Source organism: Rhipicephalus sanguineus, unplaced genomic scaffold (assembly GCF_013339695.2).
Source record: "Rhipicephalus sanguineus isolate Rsan-2018 unplaced genomic scaffold, BIME_Rsan_1.4 Seq451, whole genome shotgun sequence".
In the NCBI taxonomy this organism is placed as follows: Eukaryota; Metazoa; Arthropoda; class Arachnida; order Ixodida; family Ixodidae; genus Rhipicephalus; species Rhipicephalus sanguineus.
The window spans coordinates 264,436-280,001 of NW_023615281.1; the positions used below are offsets into that span (position 1 = coordinate 264,436).

Consider the following 15,566-nt stretch of genomic DNA (forward strand, 5'->3'; position numbering starts at 1 on the left):
TCCCCCAGTTTTTATCATTTCATTGCATAACAGAGTTCCTCTTTTTTAAAACCTTGGTGCTCGATAGCTGGGACACCCTGTATGTCATCAACAATGTGCAATTGCTCGAGCTTGACTGGAATGAGTGGTTCCTCATAAGTGGTGGAGGCACTGAATTCTTCATCTAAAATATGATGGCACAACCTCTATTATAACAGAGCTTCATCAGTATTCAAACATTTATAACATCTTAAACTTGAAATTAGGCCTGCAGGTAACCTCCTCCAACAGACATCTTCATCAGTTACGAAAGTACCAACAAATGTAAGGAATAACAAGTATTTAATTATGTGTACTTCACTGTACATTGATAGCACACTTGACCACTGTCATGATGATGACTTTGATGTAAGCACCTCCTTTTAAATGGGTGGTGGCATGTCACCATGGTTACTCTTAACTTTCTGGTACATTGAAATCTCTACATTTATTCATATTTCTGTCATTTGCTGATTTATAGAACAACAAGTATGCAGTCCATATATTGCTAAAAAGTTGATTATTTCCACTTAAGTGTGCAAGCAAGCCAGTGTGTACTATGCAGACGTGCTGAATCTTAAAGCAGTAGTGACACGAATTATGGAAACTTTTGTATTGTTGCGCTAATTAAAAGCACTGGTGACAAGAACACTAAAAAGAGCATCGTGGTTCTCAGAACACTGAATATATGTTACAGGCGAGGAGTTCTCTGAAAGATTGATGTTTTCTGAAAGGTGATGTTATCGCATGTGCCCTCCGTGCGACGAGATGGCCGGCTCGCCGCCAAGACCCAAGGTCTGGCCGCCGCCCGAGGAAGGGGGGCTCTGCAGGGCTAGTCTCCGGCCCCCGCCTCCCTTGACCCCAACAAGGACACAAATAAAGTTATGTCTCTCTCTCTCTCGTTTCATCTCTGCTTCAGCTGCGTTCATTGCCAGCGCTCGTGAGCTTTCACTTGCGGGTATAAACAAGCGATGCGCGGGGCGGTTATCAATTTGGACTTTATACGGAAAATGACGGCAACGGCAACAGCAAAGGTCTATTAAGTGCCCATATAATTATATTGCAATAAAAGAAATACAATTTCTACTGACTTCAGGAAAGAAAACCTGAATTTAGGTCTCAATGTTTTGATAACAATTTTCAAAAATGAGTAAAAGAAAAACTAAACACAACCTTTACAAATCTAACTACACCACACCGAAACAGATATCACATTTAATTTGAAAAAATGTAAAGTATAAATTTACAACTCGTGAATTCATTAAAATGACTTGCACATGCCCTATTCACAATTAGATATTTTATGCCACTGTATATTAATTAACAGCCAACCTTAAAACACTGTTACAATGATAAGTATAGTGTGCAGGCTTACATGCGCAACGCAGCCCTCAAAGCCGTGTGACACACCAGCATCTGGGTGAACTGTGACTTTGGTCTTGTCCACACCACCGACATACATGGGGGTGTTGAGATTCACTCCCTGAGTGTGACCAGGTGAACGTCCCACTTCCCTATGGCCATCATTCACCACCAGTTCACCATTCTGAGCACGCCTTGATGCAGACAGAGTGATCCACTCATTTGCCCGAAGCCTTTCAGGATGCCTGATTATCGCTGGACCTGGAAAAGTTTGCACATATAAATTACTCCTTAGGACAGCAACAAAACAACGCTCATCAGCAAGGTACCTAGAAATGATAATACAGTGTGTTTTTCCAAGAGAAAAATACAATAAACATTCAACTGACAGGAGATTGGCAGCACTGTATGGTATTCGGCGACAAAGCCATCTCTCACTTTTATCTAAGGTGCAGGATCCTAGATGGGCATCCTCATACAGTTTTTGAGAAAAGAAAATTATTGCACACCATCAGGACAATAGCAATGAAGCCTCACCTTGTGCCACCTTTCTGATGACTAGGTTTCCAACCTTGACATCCCCCCTTCCCACACGGCACAGACACACACAAATAAAGACACTTTAAAACAAGCACAGTGCTGAGTAGAATGCTCACCTGAACCCGTGTCAAAACGAAATTCCACACTTCCATGCGGATTCCAATGGAGGTAAAGTCTCCTTTCTGGTCAGGTACTGAGCACAGTAGACAAGCAGGCAGTCATCCAGGTTGTTTGGCTTGATCTTCATGTGCACCTTCAGACTGTTCTGGGAGCTCTTAGGTGTTGGGTATGCCGCAAAGGCATCATCATCAAATGCAGGCTCCACTATGGACACCTCTGAAAAATTTGTGATAGCAGCACACATGGCCACGTGAACCTGCACAAACACTATGCTGCAGCACAGAGCTGCCTCTACCCACATTCAAAACAGCTATGCACAACCTGTTTAGGCACAATTCTTTTTTACATCCCCCTTTTCCATCTAAGCAACATAAGCAAACAAAAGAAAATTTATTTTCTAATCATTATGATGGGTGCATTACGTACAGATGAACAGCTGAGCAAAGCACATAGGATGGAAAGGAAAGATAATTGTCTGTCGTAGGAAACATGTACTAACTGTGTAAATATTACTAAACATTGCTATTGCACCAGCTGTCAGCTAATACTGTTTTGGTCATTTGCATGTTATGGCTTCATTCAATCTAAATGAATCTTTGTAGGGTTGCATTGTTCAGTATGCATTTCAATGTTACATTCCATCTATCACAAACAAGCATTCGTGCCAAGAAGCTTGTGACAACAGAGCAGTCAGACTTCCCAACAAATTCACCCCCAACACAAGTACACCTTCACTATGGAAATATTTATTACATGAATACATTTGTCACACACTGATGTCCTTGAGGAAGTACCACGTTTGCTCACAGTGCAACCAAGATTGCCAGCATGTGAGCATATATGTCTAATCATATTTGAAGGTATGTTAAATGGAGGTTTACCTTTTTCACATCGAAGGCCCGTTCGTCCAAAAGGGCAGTAGCAGTCGAACCCTCCATTTGGTCGATTTATGCATCGACCTTCACCGCAGATCCCAGGGTAACAGGCCTCACCGACCTTCTCACAATCTCTCCCTGAAAATCCTGGTGGGCAGATGCAGCGATAGCCAGCCTCTGTGGGTGCCTCTTGGCAGACGCCATCATGCAGGCATGGGTTCAGGGAGCATGTTCACATGGTGTAGTGCCCACTTGCTCCGAGTCCTTCACCAAGTCCAAGGTATGGCTGCCAAACTTGATTTCACTCACGCAGCCTACGTGTATCACAACACAGGTCAGAAGAAAATGCCAGAGTCATGTAAACTGTAATTGCATATGCTAGATGTTTTCATCACATTCAAAAAGTCCAGGTTTCTTGAAAGAGATTTATTAGCTTGATGGTAGTCAAACCACTACTATTAACAAAAGTGTCCAGATACTTAAACATTGATGAAAGACTCATGCTACCGCACCAAAGTTTAACAATTTTCAAAGTGCCCATGTGCTTGAGTGTTGCCGAAGTATCCTAAGAGTCAAAAGATGAAAAAATTCTTCTCCCGCTAAGTACATCATAGCTGGCTCAGAAAGACGTACTGTCACTTCATATAAATACAAGGCATATTCAGAAAGTAAGGGCTGTTTGATTACACTGAATTACTGAAGGGTCTGAAAGAAAGGTTGCACACATGCAGGGCCATGTAGTGGTTGCTTCTGAAAGCACCGGGAGCCGTTGGCTTGTGGGTGAATGCACACAACGTCCACAAATTTGTCAATCTCGCCAGTTGCAAAGTGCGTGCTGCAATTTGGTGTTTGTTTGCAAAAGGACCAGTGGCTGCCAAAACTGATAGCGAATCGCCTAGTTTACAAAATTACAGTAATCAGTGAAGAAGGAAAGGTTATACAATGACCTCGAGACTTAAGAAGTGGCTGCACAAATGTGCACGATAGAGAATGAAATGATCGCAAAGGGACCAAGATGCATAGCATACTCCTGCAAACAACACTGATGATGCTCAATGGCTCACTGCAATGTCAAAACAAGTGCCAGAAATGACAGCGCATGGGCACTCTGAAGGGTACTGTCAGTTTACTTGAAAAGTCACGTTAAATAAGCACCAGGAAATGTGTTAATATAGCATCAATCAAACAAAATGAGTAATTAAAAGCCCCGAAGTTACGTATCAGAACAGGATATATCAATCTCGAAGGGAATCATAAAATAATTGGATATATCAGCATAAGATACACAAGATATGCCTATCTGAAGCTTATCTGAAAAATCCACACATCTTGGAAACACTAAATGCCATGAAGAGCAATAATTTACCAATTAGTTTTTCTGAGGCTGGGTTGAATGCATAAAAGCTTCCTTATTTATTTTTCTCTACACACATTCTTGTGGAACGCACATACTGAACCAAGAGGCATAGTCTATCACGATCTTGCAGCAGCATGCCATCTTTCCAATAACAGCAGCAGGCAGCATGTTTCACTGCACAATGGCATACCTCTCTGCTATTAATATGCTTCACTGCAGTATAAGAATGTGCCGCAATGAAGCTTACTGAAGCTAAAATGCCACTAAGGAGAACTGACAACTGATCGAGGTGATAGGAATTTTTTTTCTTAGTGGCACCACAGAATAAGCCAGCGCTGTATTTAGCATTAGATAGTATGCTGCAAGAGCCATCAATATTTTGAGGCGTGCACGCATGTTGCTACTTTTCCGTCAATGGCTTGTACAGCCCTTCAGAGACAGCTTCTGTCAAAACAGTGCTGTTTTGACGGCATGAATATTTTTGAGAACACGAGAAGGGTCTCCAGGCAACTTAGGAGAACACATTTGAGAGGTGTGGGGCAGCATTCGATACCTATCCAATCAAGATGGTAAATTGGGTGAGTTGGTCAAAGTTCATTTCGTTCAAATTTACAGTGCGTTATACGACCCCTCTTCTTGTCCCTCGTCTAGCAATGCGCTTTTTCAACAGAATGGTCTCTACAATGTGGAGGTGAATGGGGGTTCAATAGGTTCATAGTTTAGTGCTGTACTTTTGCATGGGCTTTTCAAGGGCACATGACAACTGTTTGATGTAGCAGACATTTTGGTTCACCTGTATATGTTCAAAAGTGGCATATGACACGCAAATACAGTTTTGCCAAACAAGAAGAATAAGCCACACTTACCCACGAAGCCAATGTTGTAGCCATTATCACGCGAGATTTTGTCGAAGCTTGGCACGCTCCCCACAAACAGAGGCTGAGTCAAGTCCAACCCCATCATCCGTCCCTGAGATGTTCCGGTAACTTCTGACTGATCGTCAACAGTAAGTTTGGCTGCAATCAGCAATGAAGAAACAAATAATGCACACGTGTAAGCTCACAAATATGTAATGAACATTTGTTATGTACATTCGAATTGCTCTAAAGTAATGGTGACACCACGAATATGTATGTGAATCACATTGACATTTGTTTATCGCAGGTTCTTTAATCTCACAAAGACCCCTCCCTGGGGCCTGAAAAATCCAGTGCACTGGTAACCTCATTCTCTCTTATCTTCCACATTGCCTAATATTATTTTATGCTTCATGGAACTTCAAATCCCACATGACATGACCAACGTAAGAAAATTTTGGTCTCAACATTGCTGAACTCAGCACTTGCAACACTAGTACAGTTTTACTACAATTAACAAACCGTGAGTACTTGACCTCAACATGAGTGATCAGTATTTATGGCTTGTGATGAGTTGACATTGTCACGGGTAGCCTGCTATTCTCTGAATTGCTCGTGACATGGAGACTGGATGAAATCAAATGCTTTTTTTTTCTTTCAGAAGATATGTGGTTGCGGGCATTCTCATCATTGTCTTAATTAATATTCGTCACATAAAAAAAAATGCCAGAAACAGCAAGGTTTGAGATTGGGTAATCCATCTTAAAAAACAGCACACGAGCGGACAACAGACGAAAAAAGAACAGCGATTGTCTTTCTTCGTCCGTTGTCCACTCATGCACTGGTTTTGAAGCCAGAAACAGGACAAAAGATAAGACGTAATCAGTGTTGCATAGGTGCACACACTCCTGTCCTGTTGTCTTGCAGTCTTTTACATGATTATCATTCATAAGCTAGCTCGAGTTTGTATTAATTCTGCTTTTTTGATTCGAAACTATTTGATTCGAAATTATTCGACCATATCACTATTCGCTTCTAATTCACTTCGAACCCTCAAATTTACTATTCACCCATCCCTAATCTTTTGAATTGCTAACAGTCAATTCTATCGGTATAGGCATAACAAATAAACTTGGTACATATGGTACTCTATAATTTACTCCAGCTACTAAGAAATGGCAGCACAATTATAAGCCCACTTTCATGAAGAGAATGCATGCGAGCACCTCGTGCCTCAAGACACAAGACATCACCATCCCAACAAGCTTTTAAAAGCTAGTTTCTGCACTGCAAGAAAGGTCATCACAAAATCAAACAAAAAGAGTGCAAAAAGTTTAGCTTAGCCATGCACTGCTAAGGTGCATGTTGTGAGGCTCACCGTCCTTCTTTTCTCTGCTGATCTGAACAGTGGCCAGGTGTCCATCTGCACTGGCTGGTGGCTTCTCAGGTATCCAACTCCTGAGCCTAGCTCAAAGCGGAACTCCACATAGCCATTGGTCAGACCTACAGATATGAAGTCTCCACTGCCATCCTCTTGTTGGCCATTATACAGAAGTAGCCCTGCAGGAAATGGGTATAAACCATCAAAACTGCATGCCTAGACACACACATAAATTTTCATTTTAGGCTTTACAGGAAAGCTTTCTAAGAATTTGCATATAAGTATTGCTGTTATTTTTTAATGTGCAACATTTTAATATGCAGCATTACATGACGAGTGTGTGTAAAAGTTCCACGGAAAGCCATAAAACCATGTTTTCAGAGAAGTATCTCATGGGAATAGAAAATGTTGGAGCATATTTCTTTGATCAGTTTTTCTTGTGGTTGATACATTTACACCTTTTTCATGAGCAGCACAATATTTTACATTCTATATTGAGCAAGACACTGAGCAGTGTTGTGCGTAATGAAGTGAAGCTAGCAGAAATAAGTGCAACTAAGAATGTTGGATGCTATATAAATACGGCATGCGGATCAGTGCACTGCTAGGGGAGAAGCAGTTCTTCACGATGATGCTTTAGACATTGTACAGCCATTTCAAATGCAAAATGTCTGGTCAGCTTTCTAACAACAAAAGCAACTATTACAAGTAGCTTTCCTTTAAACAAAGACTTTCACATGCACATAAGTTCGGAAATTAATTCTTACACATGGTAATAGAATTATTGACACACATAACACTATGCTCTTACAAATATGCTAACATTTTAAAGAAATACAGACTAACAAATGCTCAACTTCTAACAACAATTTGCAGCCACAGTGGTGCATACTAAAGATGAAAAAGTCTTTACCGTGATCCTTTTCAGGTTTGAATGTTATCTGGACTTCAAAACCCATGTAGGCATTCACAATGGTTGGCAACTTCATGTAAGAAAGAGGAGCCTGAGTGAACCGTGGAAGCAAACCTGTAAAATAATATAGCTGAAAATGAAGTGCTGCACAACATAATGTAATTTTACACTCAAGGGGCTAAACAAGAATGTGTGTGTGAATATTTCAAAGTTTTGAATAATCAATGAATATTGTGCTAATTAAGTAGACACTATTCGATTTAGGTCTTTGAATGAAATACCAGTCAATATACAAAATCCAAAGATTTAGGCATACTTTTCTAATACTGTACATTCTTGATTCTGATGATAAAATATAAAATTCCAGCAAAAACTGGGACTTTTTGTGCTGAAACGACAATATGATCATGAGGAAAGGCATTGTGAATCTGAGTTGGTCTTGTCCACTTGTGGTTCTTTAGTGTCCACCTAAATTTAAGCACACAGGTAATCTTGCATTTCACCCCCATTAAAATGTGGCTGCTATGGCCAGGAATCGAACCCATATCCACAAGAAATGTGACAAGTTTAATCCCACACACAGTGCACATAACAGTGGGAAGCGTGCTGTATCATCGAACAGCCACAATTTTCAAGCTAAACACAATCACTAGAAATAAAATGCTGGTAAGACGCCCTATTCAGCAGCAGGCAGCGCTAACTGCTATTTCTGGATTCACAGACTGAATCCTCCCATTGTTGGAACAAGAGTGACAAAGAAGAGGATGAAGGCTCTCGTGCATCAGAATCACGCATGACAGCAGCTACCCATGGAGTCAGGCTATGATTTATTCTCAATAAGCCCATCTTTTGAATGCAACGGGAGGCTTGATTTCCTATAACTGGTGCCGAAACTCATCGGCACAGTGAACCACATCAACGACTCCACCTACCCCTTCATCGTACCGACCTTTAGCAGCTCAACACGGAGTCAAAGCATGGAAATGTTCAAGCGCAAAGCCGAGAGATTGCAGTTTACGTGACTTATCGACGACATCGAAGCAATGCTTATGTAAGACAATGCTACGGACGAGCAACTCTGCATCCTCAGTAAATACCTCAATCACCTTCACACCAGCTTGAGAGCAAATTACTCTGACATCGTCTCTCTGCTGTCTACCATGGAAGCTGAAGCAGAGTTTGAGGACATTGTAAACTATAATGATTGAAATACCATGATGTCCGCAAAACTCAAATATTGTAAATGTCAACTTTAAGAATCACTTCATTTATAGATCACTGGCATGTCAATCAAACTCGTGCAACATACATCCACTTCCAAAACTTCCAAAATCCAACCTTATTACAAAGAACAACTTTCTTATTCCAAAATGTTTAACTTCTGAAAATCAACCTTATGAAGTTCGATCGCAAACCATCATTATGGACATCTTTTTGAGAGCAATTCGGCCAATTGGTCCACAACATAGGTGGACGTACCAATGTAGACAAGTTCACCTATCTATGTTCTGTCTTGACAGGTGACGTGAAATTGGCGATCACGGGACCTCCAGCAACTGCAAGCTGCTACTGTGAAGCCTCGACATTCGAAAACAGTGCTTGCCAAGAAAACATGATAATTCAGGCTCACATGCAGCAACTTGACATGCAGCCCGTTAAATCCTCCACCGACCTTCGAGGACTTCGATGCCTCTAAGACGCTGTACCATCTGACACATGTGCCCTCAAGAATCAGAATCGGAAGATGTAATTAAGCCCAATGCTATACCCCATCCTCCTGAAATTGCTTCCTCACCATATTGTCCTCAATTTGAACAAGGCCATCGCACACCAAAGTTCAGAGGAAAGAAGATGAAGCACTGGCGAACAAGGACAGCAGAAGGTGAGCATTAAGTTTTTGCTGTTCTTTATTCAAGTGACTCGGCGGCGGCGCCAGGCGCACAATGTTAAATTTCGTGCTCTTCTGTGCACAAGTTGGTGAAAAATATTGTTTTGCGAAGTGTTTCAAAAGTAGCTGTGCATGCCTTGTGGTGTTGCTGAGCCCCGCCTGTTTGTGGTCATGTTGTATGGAAGCATCTCGCATAATTCACCTATTGTTAATTATGAGTGGTGACACAGAAGAAAACCCAGGGCCTGATAGCAATGTTCTGCAGAAGATTTTACCGCCACAGAAATTAAGGTTTCACAATCTGAACTTAAAATTGGAATGCAGAGCATCCAAACATGCCTGTCTCTCATCGAGAATACACTTGCATCACTCAGAGACTGTGAAAAGTGTGAAGCAATAGTGAATACGGTTCAAAAACAAGTTGCACAATTAAAAAGTACGATGGACGACTTAGAAAACAGAAGCCGCCGTAACAACATTGTAATATACGGTATCCCAGAAAATAACAACGAAAGCCCGGCGTCCTTGAGGAATATGTCAAGGATGATATGTTAACGATTCGCTGAAAATAAAAGTAAAAACCGTGGAACGCGTTGCGTTGGAAAAAAATTAACTAATCGGGACTGACCCACCATACTGTGGTTTTATGATTTTGCCAAAAAATGACAGTTCTGCGCAACTGCTCAAAGCTCAAAGGGACAAACATATCGGTATCGGAGGATTTTTCATTCACAGTTCATGAAACGTGCAGGGAATTGTGGGAGTCCTCAAAGCGTAACCAATAAGACGGTGATAGTGTTGTGCTTCTTTACGATAACTGAGAAAAATGACATGCTGTACGCATGGGATAAGCACGTGGAAAAGAAGATAGCTCTGAAGCCAGCTCATTCCAAGACGGCTGGCCACGAGGGCACTAGTTCAAGTGCATGATATCAGGAAAATATGCCGTCGTTTCCTTTATTGTGTTTCAACGCCAGAAGCATAGCGATCAACATCACTAGAAGAGATTTATTGGCTTATGCACCTGATATTTTGGTGATTACCGAGACGTGGCTTCATCCTGGTATCCACGATTATGAAATAATTCCAGAAAGCTATAGCCTAATCCACAAAGCTTGTGACGGCCGTGGAGGCAGTGTAGCCATAACCATAAAAGATGGTCTGATGTTTCAGGAGGAACATGGTATACCTAACCACAAGAGTCCTTGGTGGACTGTCACATTTCAAGCCACACCTCTACTAAGAGATGGAGTATACAGACGACCTGGGGCATCCAAGACTTATCTTATGAAATTGCACAACTACCTTCTTGAGAAAATGCATGATTGGACGAAGCCAGTGCTTGCTGGTGACTTCAACTTGGCAGGAATAGACTGGGATAATTTAATCGTCAGCAATAGGGAGGCAAACAGCTGCGAGCGACTTTTGGATACCATGCTCAGCTTTTCTTTATCTCAATCTCTGACCATAAACTGGTTCTAATTCATTTTCCTAATCTTGGCCTTACAAAAAGTAACACTGAAAATTCACATATACTTATTAAAGATTATCGCAGAGCAAACGATGAAAGTATTATCGACTACCTGGAAATGAAGTTAGACAATTTTTATGCAGAACGGTGCGATGATGTCGATAACTTATGGCTAAAGTTTAAAGTGGCAATTTTTTGTGACGAAACTTACATCCCCACGAAACGTAAGCAAACAAGATGAAGAACTCCTTGGATAACGTGCGAAATTATTAATCAGAAATGAAAGCTCAAATAAATGTGCAAGCGTAAATGCGATCCAACTGTAATAAAACAGTACTACCAAGAATTTAAAAGCCTGTTGCACCAAGCAATAAATAACTTTTTTTTTCACACACTTTAACAGATTTTATGACAACAAAACTAGGCTTGCGCGAACAGTAAATTTTAGGTCCGAAGCCAATTCGAAGGAAATAGTGATTTAGTCGAAGCGAATTTCACGAGCGAGTTCGAATAGCTTATATCGCATATTATAAAAAAGTGAGCATATTTGTCCTGACCCAACTAACCAGCACAATCTTTTTAAAGTTTAAACAAGGGATATGCATATGTCATTCTTTTGGTTCAAAGGGAAGTGGAAGCAACTTTGAGTAATACGGATTTGATTTTCTGTAGAATGCAAGTGATAACCTGTAAAATATGTTACGTTTTAAAAATTTACTATACTTCGAGCATATAAGACGGTATAACAATCTTTTAAACTTAAAAAATTATGAATCAAGTGAGGGTAATACAGTAAAATCTCATTAATTCGAACTCTGTATTTCCGACCGATAATTAGGATTCCTTGGCCCCATATTTGCAATGTAAATTGAGTGGATAATTGAAGCGGCAGTCGTACCAGCCCTGTTAATTCGAAAACTTTGGGTGCCATGTGCCAATTCCCCGATTCCGATTTAGCCGCAAATCCGCAGAAACGATGGTCCTTATGAGCCACAAGGCAATGTAATGTAGCGATACTAATGGGTGACAAGTGAAGCATCCCAGCCTCGCTGCCAGCGCAAGAGAAAAGCTAAACAAAAGGCGGTCTCGTGATCAGCTGAAATGTGCGTCTGCAAAAAAGACGTGCTTCACTGCAACGCAGCGATGACACGCGGGCAGCATGATGCATGCTTCTCTCAACGTCAGCGCGTCACGATTTACCCATTCTTTCTGGGAAAATAGAGAAATTAATGAAGGACAGTCTGACAGAATTCGCGATGTATGCGAACCTCGGAATGGCGGTTGTTCCGGCAATTTGCACACTTGCACTGCTGGCGGAGTACTTGCCTATAACGCCTACTTCGAAAACTCAGTTCGAAAACTTCAATGATCATTTTTGGTTATGTGTGTATGTGTGAGGACGCGATGATCTGGAGCATTGTTGTCTACAGCGATTGTTATTGCGCGGATGGTGTGTGCTCTCTGGCGGAAAGCGCAGATCCCGTTGGGCTTTTAAGCAAACATTTTTTTTTTTAATCGGTTGTTAGATTGCTCTTGTCCATGTGTACACCTTTCTTCGTCCCCATTTGTTTTCACGCAAGTACCACAATGACCTCATTCTAAATTAACAGCCAAGCTTCAAACTATTGGCACAAACAGCAAAGTAATAGCATGGATCTCGGCTTACCTAACAAATCGTACCCAGTATGCAACCTTAAATAATGTAGATTCTGACTGCCTAAATGTTTTGTCCGGTGTATCTCAAGGGTCTGTTTTAAGACCAACATTATTTCTCATCTACGTCAATGACATCTCTATTGTGCAGAACCAGGTGTAACTTTGTGACTTTTTGCAGATGACTGTGTAATTTATTCTACAATACGCAGTAATGATGACCATTTAAAATTTAATTCTTCTTTACAAAACATTGCCCAGTGGTGTGATACATTGGGGACGGAAATAAGCGTGTCTAAAACAGCGTTCATCAGCCTAACTAAGAAAAAAACAACCTTTATCATTTCAGTATATACTCTTAAACGCTTGAATTTTACACAAGTTGACAACGTCAAACACTTGGGTGTCACATTTTCACAAGACTTAAGATGGTATAAACACAAGGCATTTAAGCAGCTAGAATTTCTGCGCAGAAAATTGAACGAAGCCCCGCCAGCCGTTAAACTAACTGGATATAAAATCCTGCTCAGACCTATACTAGAATACGGAAGCAATAGTGTGGGATCCCCATCAAAAGTATCTTTGCGACAAACTTGAAAGATAACAGAATAGGGCTCTGAGGTTTTTTTCAAAGTATTCTTGGCATGACAGCGCATCAGAAACGCGCAAACAAGCTCACTTGCCAACTTTGTCTTGCCGGCGTCATGTTGCTTCTATGAAGTTCTTTACCTCCTCTTTTACGGCCACATTAAAATCAGTCAAGACGACTACATTCATCCACCCGGCCATCGCTCTAGTAGGACAAGCCACTCTAAATGTATCTGGCCATTCAGTGTGCACTGCAATACGTTTAAATATTCCTATTTCCCTTGCGCTGTGAACACTTGGAACGTGCTACCCCCATGCAAAGCTGTAAATAATCCCAACTTGGATCAGTTTTTTCATTTGTGGAGCAGCTCATAGAGCCTCTATAGTTAATTCTCTTGATGTAAAGGTGCAGAAAATACCTTGCAGCGTTGAATCATAGTGTTTTTTTTCTTGTACATTTCTTTTCTCATGTGTAGTATGTGATCTCTAAATGGTATATTTGTTCTCTTTTTATCCAGTAGCAAAGTGTAAGTAATATTATTGATGTAGTATTTGCTCTTGAAAAGTGTTACGGTCTTCCTCGTGTCGTCCCTGCTGCCTTTTGGGACATATATGTCAAATTTACCACATGCCTGTGAAGTTGTATGCCCGCTCCCGTGTGTGTCTGCAGAAGACCTACAGTACTGATAAGCAAAAAAAATAATATAAAAAAAACCGAAATGTAGTCTCGAAAATGAACAGTCCTGCCTGTGTCTGTAAAAGAGGATGCATTGAAGTGCAAAGATAAAGATTTTTATAGTATGAAACATCCGTCGTGACTTTAGTCCTTTATGAAACTGTCATGGCATCAATGCTCAATCACGAAACCTTTGACTTCATCCGCCAAACCAGTGCTTCAAAAGAAAGGCTGCATCTCCGGTGAGTTGGCTATCCATTATACAGAGCAATGCAACTCTCCAACTCCTTTCGAGGAAAAGAAAAAAACTGAATTATACTCTGAAAACCTCCGCAGTCATTAATTCCACCATCGTAGGTTTTTTCGTAAGAACACAAAATCGTGGTGAAAGTCTCAATTTTAAATTTCGCGCCGAAATCTCCTGACGTGACGTCTCGGATTTCGAAGTTCGCTTTCTTGCATATGTTAACAACAGTGGATCAACAAATTTTCCTGAAACTTCCTGAGACAATGTCGTGCTGCCTTTGAGCACGACATTGTCACACACAGGGACTAGTGCAATGAATATAGCAGATGCCTTTCATCTCGATATTCGCAGGAGAACCCTGTCAGTGATGCGCAGGTGCATGCGCATTTTACAGCTTTAACATCAATTTATATTTAGCACTTCTTATGTGATATGTCTTTGGCTTTATTTTCTTTTTTACCAATGACCTTCCTTTGTTGCACTGCTCAATATGAGGTATCAGTTCTCTTCTAGTTACAGTTTGTTGCCATAAATTGTAGGTAGGTATAGTTATTGTACACCTCAATCCCAGAGTTTTCATGTATGTAATAAAGCAGTGCAGATACTAATCAATCACAAGCAATGCTCAAAAGAATGAGACTGATCTCTGCTAGGTCCCTTCCTGCGTTGTTACCGTCTTTGTCCTCATCGTTTGCACTACTCTTTGCCATAAGCACTGGTATCAACTAGAATAATTTAAACAGTTCCTTTAGATATAGAGTATTAATGTGGGCTTGTTGGTGCATACTGAATTTCTGAAAACAGTGCTAGGATGCAACAGAGAAAGAAGTGACAAGGCCAAGCGCTGACTAACAACGAGTTTATTCACTTCTTTCTATGTCCCTTCCTAGCGCTGTTTTTAAGTTCTTTTAGAGCATAGTTTGTGCCAATAGTATTAATGACAAGCAGCAAGCAATCAGAAACATGGACGTATCTAGACGCCTGCTAAATAAATGCAAGACAGGTTAATAAGCTGCAGAAACACTTGTTTCCATATTTGTGTAGAGCTACATAATTCTTTTAACCTGCTTCTTTCTTTTCCTGGCTCTATCTTTGTCCATAGCTTCCAGATCATATTTACATTGTATTAAGATAATGCTTATAATGTTTGCACTTAGGAAGATTTAAAACCAGTTCAAGTCATCTGGAATAGACAGGCTGTCCTAACACAAAACTTAGGAGATGACCTTGTTCTTTGTCTGGAAGAGTTTCTGAGAATGTATTTTAGAACTCTATATAAAAAAACTCGCGAGCTCATCACCAGTTGTCCATAGCTTTCAGATCATATTCACATTGTATTAAGAGAATGCTTATAATGTTTGCACTTAGGAAGATTTAAAACAAATTCAAGTCATCTGGAATAGACAGGCTGTCCTAACACATAACTTAGGAGATGACCTTGTTCTTTGTCTGGAAGAGTTTCTGAGAATGTATTTTAGAACTCTATATAAAAATAACTCGCGAGCTCACCAGTGACAACAAGAATTGTTGGAACTTCCAGTGTGGTACGTTCACTCTTAGCTGTGCAGATGTAGGTGCCTGCATCACTGGCACGAACGTCTGGTACGACCAAGGTGCTGT

At 40.8% G+C, this 15,566-nt stretch overlaps 2 protein-coding genes across 2 annotated transcripts in view; both read right to left on the reverse strand.

Annotated features, from left to right (window-relative positions):
- Positions 1–15,566, reverse strand: part of LOC119377388 (basement membrane proteoglycan) — a 33,559-nt gene extending 17,993 nt beyond the window's left edge. The window contains exons 1-7 of the mRNA XM_037646883.1: positions 15,456–15,566; positions 7,424–7,537; positions 6,508–6,689; positions 5,139–5,288; positions 2,922–3,229; positions 2,037–2,256; positions 1,394–1,641 (exon numbers count right to left, since the gene is read on the reverse strand). The gene's annotated coding sequence lies outside the window, so the exon portion shown is untranslated. The remainder of the gene's footprint in view (positions 1–1,393; positions 1,642–2,036; positions 2,257–2,921; positions 3,230–5,138; positions 5,289–6,507; positions 6,690–7,423; positions 7,538–15,455) is intronic.
- Positions 759–7,469, reverse strand: LOC119377385 (pikachurin-like). The gene is made up of 8 exons (XM_037646880.1): positions 7,424–7,469; positions 6,508–6,689; positions 5,139–5,265; positions 3,168–3,229; positions 2,067–2,296; positions 1,918–1,964; positions 1,394–1,641; positions 759–872 (listed from the first exon to the last, which is right to left on the reverse strand). Exons 1-8 carry the CDS (start codon positions 7,467–7,469, stop codon positions 759–761), a joined length of 1,056 nt encoding a protein of 351 aa, XP_037502808.1.

Coding starts and splice junctions, on each gene's coding strand:
- LOC119377385 (XM_037646880.1), bottom strand. CDS start 7,469: ATGGGTTTTGAAGTCCAGATAACATTCAAACCTGAAAAGGATCACG. Junction 3,230..5,138: donor CTACAACATTGGCTTCGTGG/GTAAGTGTGGCT, acceptor TGATACACGTAG/GCTGCGTGAGTGAAATCAAG. Junction 2,297..3,167: donor TGGTGAAGGACTCGGAGCAA/GTGGGCACTACA, acceptor GTGTTTGTGCAG/GTTCACGTGGCCATGTGTGC.